The sequence below is a fragment of the Cucumis sativus genome, chromosome 2, assembly GCF_000004075.3.
Source record: "Cucumis sativus cultivar 9930 chromosome 2, Cucumber_9930_V3, whole genome shotgun sequence".
Lineage (NCBI taxonomy): Eukaryota > Viridiplantae > Streptophyta > Magnoliopsida > Cucurbitales > Cucurbitaceae > Cucumis > Cucumis sativus.
Window position 1 is genome coordinate 23201454 of NC_026656.2, and position 8512 is coordinate 23209965.

Sequence of the window (8512 nt, forward strand, 5' to 3'; positions counted from 1 at the left end):
TGCCTCATCCAATTTATATCATGATTGCTTCACTTAGAGGATACAGATCCTCCAATTAAGTCCCTTTTACAGCCAACATAAAATAAATAAATAGATAATATGGTTTCTAGAAAGGTTTGATGAGTATTAATTATTATTTTAACAACAATATGTTTACTTATTTCAATTTCATTATCATCTATACTTCATTTGATTACTAAAGATTATATAAAAAGACCAAAAAGTTACCAAACTTTGTTGCTTGTTGACTTTGACGGATGACCCAATTCTTAAAATTTGACAAATGTTATTTCTTTTTTGTTGCATATGTGAGCTTCTCTCTATGTCTTACTTTATACAAAGTCACTTTTTAAAAAGATACCAAAACAATTTGCATTCATACATTTCATACAATTGCATTGCAATTATCACCCACACTGCTTATTAGTATTTGTACGAGTATTTATAAGATATATTGGTGAATATTTAAGATGGATAACAAATCATTGGAGTTACGAATGTATCCACGAGGGGTATATGGAGATATAAAAAAATTGAATTTAGGTCGGTTGAGGAAAAGGAGCAAGTAGGAAATAATAAAAGAATTAAAAGTGTGTCCAGCTCAAAACTAGCAAGTAGCTATCTACATCACTCCCACCCAACACAAAAAACACATTTAAAAGAAAAAAAAGATTTACATAAAAAATGTAAACAACTTGGAAAAGGCATTGGCATATATCCAAAGGACCAAAAATGGAACACATGCCTCTTTCCCATTTCGCCATGCCATTCATTAAGTAGGCAGCTTCGAACCGAACTTCTCTAAAATCACCCATCTAAAATCACGACACCTGGCTATCTCTCCGTAGAGAAATTGTCAACCCTTCTCAAACACATAACAAACCCAACCAATAAAACCAACCCTTTCTTTTACTATTCCCAACTTTTTCCTAAATTCACTCTCCCTTTATATATATACACGCACACACACATACAAATTCCCCTATTCCATTTCAATCTTCAGCTCATACTCCCATCAAACTTTCTTTTCTTTTCTCCCAACCAAATGGACTGGACTAGAGGCCACGTCATCGGCCACGGCTCCTCCGCCACCGTCTTCCTCGCTACCGATTCTCCCTCTCGCCATGTCTTCGCCGTCAAAACTGCCCAGCTTTCCCACTCCCAATCTCTACGAAAGGAGCAACAGTTTCTTTCTTCTTTAGCCTCTCCTTATATTGTTTCTTATAGAGGCTTTGAAGTCAGTAGAGAACAGAGTGGGGTCACGATGTTCAATCTTTTCATGGAGTATTTACCCAACGGCTCACTCGCCGACACAATTCGCCGCCGTGGAGGACAACGGCTCGACGAGGCAACCATTGTCATCTACACACGGCAGATACTAATGGGTCTACAGTACATTCATTCCAAAGGCATAGTACATTGCGACATTAAAGCCCGAAACATTTTGATTGGTCTAGACGGCGAGGCTAAATTGGCTGATTTCGGTTGCGCCAAGCGGGCAACAAGCCAAACGGATCCAATCTGCGGCACGCCGTTGTTCATGGCGCCGGAAGTAGCTCGTGGTGAACACCAAGGTTTCCCCTCCGACATTTGGTCAATTGGGTGTACAATTATCGAAATGGCCAGCGGTGGCGGCTCGCCTTGGCCAAAAACAACCGACGACACCGACCCGATTTCTGCTCTGTATAGAATTGGGTATTCCGGGGAGTCGCCGGAAATTCCATGTTATTTATCTGAAGAAGCAAAGGATTTCTTGGAGAAGTGTTTGAAAAGGAATCCAAGTGAGAGATGGACGGCGAGTGAGTTAATGAATCATCCATTTTTAAGGGAATTGAATTGTAGAAGGGAATGGAAAACGGAGGAAGTTCATTCAGAATCGCCGACGAGTATTCTAGAACAGGGGATATGGAGATCGATTGAAGAAAGTGAAATTAGAGGAAGGGAATTGGTAAGATCGAATGGTTGGGAGGCAGCGGCAGCAGAGGAGCAGATCCGACGGCTGTGGATGATTTCAGGGGAGCCCAGATGGGAAGAGGATGAGAATTGGATTACAATTAGAAGAAAAGAAGAAGGGGAGAAGAATGGTGGGGCAGATGAGTCAGAAGTGAAAAAATGTAGTAATTATTCTAACAATAATAATAATAATAATAGTAATTGGGGTGACAAAAAGAGAGGTAGTGGAGGGAAAGAGTGGTTGCAAATGGAATTAGGGAATATTAGTTGTAGAATTAGTAGGAATGATTTGGGAGACTATAGTTGTAGGAATGTTATTAGTCTTGTAAATAATAATTATCCTTTATCTTTTCATACACTTACACCTATATTTCTTCCTTTAATGCCAACAATATTATGAGATTCAATTCAACATCTCTTCTCTCTCTCTCTTTTTAATTTCTCTTTATAGTCTACCAAAATTGATGTTTATTTACATACACTTCATTTAAAATTTATTTTCTTTTAAGATTATTTTTTCTCTAAAAAAATACTTAGGTGCTTTTCATCCAAGTGTTCAATTATAGTTTATCATTTGTGCACCTTGAAATGCTACTTCTTTTTGTTTGAAGGAGTTAACTACTAGTGTACCAATTTATTGGTACAACTGCTTTCGTTAGAGCTGTTTTTTCCAAGGATGTGTTATGTGTAAGAAAAAGAACTCATTGCACTTATTGCTACCACATTCATTCATGATTCTTATTTTTTGTTTGTTGAGATATGAATACCCCATATTTTTCTATGATAAAAATATATAATTTTATAATTAAAAAATGTAAAATTTGAAAAATACCTTCAAACTTGGCTTATTTTTTCGTTTTTTTAAAAAAAAGTATGCTTAATCTCTTAAAAAGCTTTTAACGAACTATTTTCACATGTTTAAAAAATATTTGAAAGAATTTTCTGTTTCCGTAAACGTTAATGTGAGAAGTTAGAGTGAGAATTATAATTTAAAAATAATATTTGTATGGTTTGTAGTCTCAAATTTTGGTTATGAAAGAAAAGAAAAAGAGGGAATGGGAGGGAGGTTAGTTTTGGTAAATGAAGGAATGGCCTAACTCCCATCCACCGTTGGTTGAAGTTAAAGAAGCCATGCCATGTGTAACTTAATTACTACTCGTTACCTGATTTCCTATTTTGTCTCTTTTGTCTTTACCCTTTCTTCTTTTCTATTATTATTCTTTTCTTTCTTTCTTTATTCATTTTTGCTAACTCACCTAATGTTGGCGTCCACGCATCTCCCCTGCCTCCATGTTGCCTTTATCCACCCTTTTCATTCTTTTTTTTTTTTTTTATAATCAAGTTTCATCTTTATTTTATTTGAGCTTTTATCGTTTTTTTAAAAGGTTTAATAGCTTTACAAACTTTTAGTAATACCAATACATTATTGGATAACTAAATTTGAAAAATGTCTAACAAATTCCTAATGTCATATATATATATATTAAAGGAAAGAATAGTAATGACATATATATATATATATATTAAAGACTCACAATGAAAGGCAGAAGACTTAAAAACAGGGGTTTAGGAGATGGGTGTGTGCCAACGCATGGCATACACAACTAAAGGTATGGGGCGTGGAGGTTTCTACACATTTGGATTTCCATTTCATTTCAATTCAAGATTAAGCTATAATACTACCTACTAAGCATTCCATCTATACATTAAGTGGTTCTACTGCTTCCACGTACATTCCATCCATTGCCTCTCTCCTACTTCTTAACACTACCCTATTTACCTACCACTATTCCATAATCATCTCATTTAATTAATTAAAACAAAAACAAACATCATTCTTCCATCCTATACAATTATCAACAATTGACATAACACAAGACTCGAACGCATATCAATATGTTAATTACTTAATTTGCTTGAGTTATTGAGAGTCTATTAACTACATACAGAAGAAGAACAATTCTATTAGAAAGAATGGTACAAATTATATAAACGAGTCACTTCTAGAATAAGAGAGAGCTTATATAATGTACCTTTCTCTAAGTTTTAAAGTCATAAACGTAGAATCGTAATAATAGAAAAGATTTAACTTAGATTTCATGGGTGTTGTTCAGTAAGTCAAACCACCTAGGCCCCTCTTGGCTGGTTGACTCTATCCTTGATCATTCAAAGGGCTAAATTCTATAATTCTATATTCAACATATTTCAATCAAACTAGGTAATGCATATTATAAGTTAATTGAGTTATTATATTTATATGGAAGAATATTATAATTATTAAAGCTTTTGTGTTGTGTATTTTATGTTAAGAGAACTGGGTATAGGCATTTTAGGAACATATTCTATGTATATATATATTGGACCTAAATAAATAGCCTATTTACAACAAATATTTAAGGCATTAATAGCAACATTTCTCATTATATTTCAAACGGCTGGTCCTTCCAACTTTAATGTATTTTATTTTGAATGATATTTGAAGGGTGTTATTTATTATTTTAAATAAAGTATATTTTATATATAATTAAAATTTAAGTGGAATAATAATGAAGTGGTTTTTTTGGTCAAAAAATGATAATTTTAATCTCGTGTTAATTAAAAAGCTAAAGTTATGTTGGACCCCTCCAATTTAATTATGGGCACACCTACTTTTGTAATAAAATGGCTACAATTAAAATGTGCATATCAATTAGGCTTAAATTTATTAATTAATGGTAATGACCGAGTTAGAGACTTCTAAAACCATTAATATACCTTAACATATTAAAATTACACTTTTTGCATTTTTTTTCCGTACACATAACATCTTCACGACACTTAAAAAGTGAAGACTCAACTTAAAAAGAGATATACTCAAGAAGGGTTTATGTCAAACTTAAATTATGGATGGAAATATCTTTAATGAAATATCGACACAATATTGATTTTTTTTTGTTGGATATTTTTAGAAAAGTTATAAAAAAAAAATTATTTTAAAGTAAATTTTCATGTATGTAACAAAACACCAAATATGTTTACAATCTTAGTAACCAAACGTAAAAGCCCATGAGAAAATTATTCTTTGTGATTGTAATAATTTTTTTTTATCCATGGTTTTTCTATATGCATATTGGGATAGGCTATCTCGACGTAGAAAACCACGTCAGTAAGTTTGTCGGCATTACCATGTCGGGATAGGCTACACTGTCTCATGAACTGCAACTTTCCTTCCAATTGAAAACTTCATCACAATCCTACAATGTTTATAGCCTTTTGATGTATATACTGTTCTCAATTATGATGATAATTGGATTATTGTATTTATGTTTTATGTAGTTTACAACAAGTCTTGTCACTAACCAAATATCAATCACTTGCTTGGTACGTAGCTTCATCATTACAGTAGATCAATCGGTTATTGGTGCAAGACCTAATAAAAACACAATAATTTTTAAGAGTTACAAACTAGGTTCAACACTTTGCAAGAGATTAAAATGATCAAGTGAAGCTTGAGAACAAAAAAACTAAAGAGAGTAATACTAAGTAAAACACTATCATGTGATATAATCCATGTAAAAGAGGTTGTTAAAAAGTGTTTAAATGACACTATCGCTTATACATAGTGTTATGAAAAACTAAAAGTTTGAAAATAGATTATCATCAAGAAATCTTTTCTACTTTTAATGGCAAATACTCATGTTTAGACCTCATTTTCCATACAATGATATGATTGTCGGTAGTAGTTACCTTTTGAAAGCTGTGGTTCTTGAAGTGCTCAAGGTCTGAATTAGCTCAAATCAAAGTTAAACTTTCTTAAAAATTTAGGAGACAACATCACAAAGTTGACATTCAGTAGGTAACTCAACCATAAGATACTAAATAAAGAGGCTAAGTAGAATTGTGATCGACTACAAATCATTTATCTTTAAACTTTCAAAAACATACTATATTAACTAATTGGGTATCAATTTCACTACTAGCTCACGTAGAAAAGATAAAGTTGTATTTCAAAATTATAAAGCCAATTCAAATGAGAATTACACTTTTGTGATGAAAGCTATTTGAAAGGTGATTTAGTCTAATAACTTGGATTAAATATTTCAAACATATATATTTTGAAGACTGCTGATCGAATATCAAAATCAAATCAAACACATAGTATGAAGACAACAGACTTAACCTTAAAGAAAATCAAAAATACATTAGACATATTGTTCTTAGGAGCAGATCGAGTGGACGGAGCCTACAAATTAGATGAAAGGGACTTTCTAAAACTTTCAACCCATTATCAACACAAAATCAAGCTTCCAAATGATCGCCAGAGCTTTTTTACAATCTCTCTTGTAGGATTTCGGTATTGTTTCTGTTTTATTTTTTTCTATTTTCAATTGGGTTCTTGTTTTTTATGCTATTCTCCGCTGAAATGCAAGTTCTTTCTTTGTTTGGGCTCTGATCATTTCTCTTATGTTTGATCTAAGCTAAGAACAAATACTGGAATTGCTTTCTTTTCCTTTCTATTTTGCTACATTTTTTGAGTTTGTTGTGAATTGCATAGACATAACTAAAAGGAAGTCTATTATAATTTTTGTTTGAGGTGTTGTTTCCTTGAAAATATCAGCTTGATTACATCAGATTTTAATGGTCCCCTGATATAAAACTATATTCTATCTTTTGGAGGTTTTCCAGCTTGTAAAAACAAGTTTTGTATTCTTCTGTGAGATTTGTGAGTAAAAACATAGGCATTTCCATATTATTCAAGGGTAGATCTAGATTTTGCTTGTTTAGCTTAGCCTCTACTACTAATATATATAGTATGTGATGTAGGATTGGGTCAACTAGATTGGAAATTGGAGTCCGTCAATCGAACTTTCAATAAATAAAATAAAATTTCAATGTACCCTATCTAATGTACACTATAAACACATAAGCAAACCGTCACACAGAGAGAGAAAGAGAGAAAGAATGGAAGCTTACCGGCAGAGGAGGTGACGACAGACACGAATGGCAGTGCCGGAGACAACGAGAACGAATTGAAAAGGTTCGGAGTTCTTTAATGACAACACCAAAGTGAACAGATGGGCACGTCAGAGCGAATAGACGGCCACGAGTAGGGGCGGATGGTGATGGGGTCGGAAGACGGTTGAATTGGAGATGGATACTTCGCAGAAGAATTGGGGAAAATAAGGGTTTAGTACGATTTGGGGAAATATTTACTAAATTTCTAATATTTTTCTTTTTTAATAAAAGATAAAAAATTATTTTATGTTTTTTATGACATCAATCAAATAACCGTGGTGGAATGTGTTATTCGAAAAAATACATCTTTTTCCACCAAAAACGTGAAATTTTGCATTTTGTGACAATTTTTTTTTCTCTTCCATTTTGTGATATACACAACTGGCATAGTAGGCCGCTTTTGTTGTAGTATGGTAGCAATTTTAATTTGTGTAAATTTGTTGACTTAACTCAAAATTGTCCCAATTTGGGGTGAAATCCCATTTTGGCCGTTTTGATCCGTTTGTGTGAGGCTATTTGCTCAATTAAATGATAATAGTTCATGTTTGATTATTTGAAAAGAAATTTATTGCTCAAATTTGGAATGTTAGCAACTTTCATGATAGAAGACTATAGTCTAAATTTCTATATTCTGAAACAAATAACAAAAGTCCAATTCCATCCTTATTATAATTTAACCTTTAATTATGGAATAAGACTGATCATGAAATATTGGCGTTTCCTAGTAATGTTTGAGAGATACATTAAACTGAACAACGGTATATCCATTTGCAATGTCCGTAACAACATTCTTACCCACAGCAAACCCTCTAACAAAACGGAATTTGCCTGTCCCCGATACCACACCAAGCTCCCTCACACCTTCAAACTGTCTGCTCGTTCCTTGTATCTCAATGCTGCTCCCCTCCGCCAACGCCAGCGTCAGAATCACTGCCAAGTTCCTCCCATCCGCCGCTGCCACCACGTACATTCCCTGAGCTCGACCGAGTGCTCTTGAGTTCCTATCCGGTCCAGCTGTGATTGGGTTGTCGGTGACGAAGATCGTGCCGAATTGGGTGAAGTTCCATGGCTTACCGGCCACTCCCGCGACGGGGATGAATGTGGGATTTGGGCCATTGGCGAAATCTTGTACATATAGAATTAGATTGGTATGTTTCGACTTGCGGGCTGTGGTGTCAGAAACGGCGGCTGCTGTGAGAATCAGTGCTAAGGAAAGCTTTGTTGTGAAGTTTGTATCCATGTTGGGGCGGAGGACTTTTTTTCCCCTTAATTTGTTCTCTTGAGGTTGTGAAATGGGATTTTTATTGTGGTGAAAATTGGGTTTGTTTACAGCTGGGTTTGATGTTTCTTTTGAATCATGTATGTGTTAAAGTGTGGATTAAGTTTGTAATTTTTTTCCAAAAGTTCACAAGAAAGAGATGTACGCTTTGGAGAAAATAGATGGGGTATTTTTAGATCTTATTAATTACACAAATAGAATGTGAATTAATTTTGAAAAAGTTATTAATACAAAACTAAGAGTTATTTGATAATTGTATAAGATAAAAAATTGAAAATGGTAAGA

General features: G+C 33.7%; 2 protein-coding genes and 1 long non-coding RNA gene across 3 annotated transcripts; 1 reads left to right on the plus strand and 2 right to left on the minus strand.

The window, feature by feature from the left end:
• Positions 1-810: 810 nt before the first annotated feature.
• On the plus strand, positions 811-2365 carry LOC101208274 (mitogen-activated protein kinase kinase kinase 18). Its single transcript, XM_004151887.3, has one exon. It carries the CDS (start codon positions 1046-1048, stop codon positions 2351-2353), a length of 1308 nt encoding a protein of 435 aa, XP_004151935.1. The 5' UTR covers positions 811-1045; the 3' UTR covers positions 2354-2365.
• A 2582-nt stretch (positions 2366-4947) lies between these two features.
• Positions 4948-7134, minus strand: LOC116402005. The gene is made up of 2 exons (XR_004214362.1): positions 6907-7134; positions 4948-5362 (listed from the first exon to the last, which is right to left on the minus strand). It is a non-coding gene; the product is annotated as an uncharacterized LOC116402005 (long non-coding RNA).
• A 535-nt stretch (positions 7135-7669) lies between these two features.
• Positions 7670-8188, minus strand: LOC101208032 (dirigent protein 2). Its single transcript, XM_011651693.2, has one exon. It carries the CDS (start codon positions 8186-8188, stop codon positions 7670-7672), a length of 519 nt encoding a protein of 172 aa, XP_011649995.1.
• Positions 8189-8512: the final 324 nt, after the last annotated feature.

Bases quoted from the DNA above. Each gene is read 5' to 3' on its own strand.
- LOC101208274 (XM_004151887.3), top strand. From the start codon at position 1,046: ATGGACTGGACTAGAGGCCACGTCATCGGCCACGGCTCCTCCGCCACC.
- LOC101208032 (XM_011651693.2), bottom strand. From the start codon at position 8,188: ATGGATACAAACTTCACAACAAAGCTTTCCTTAGCACTGATTCTCACA.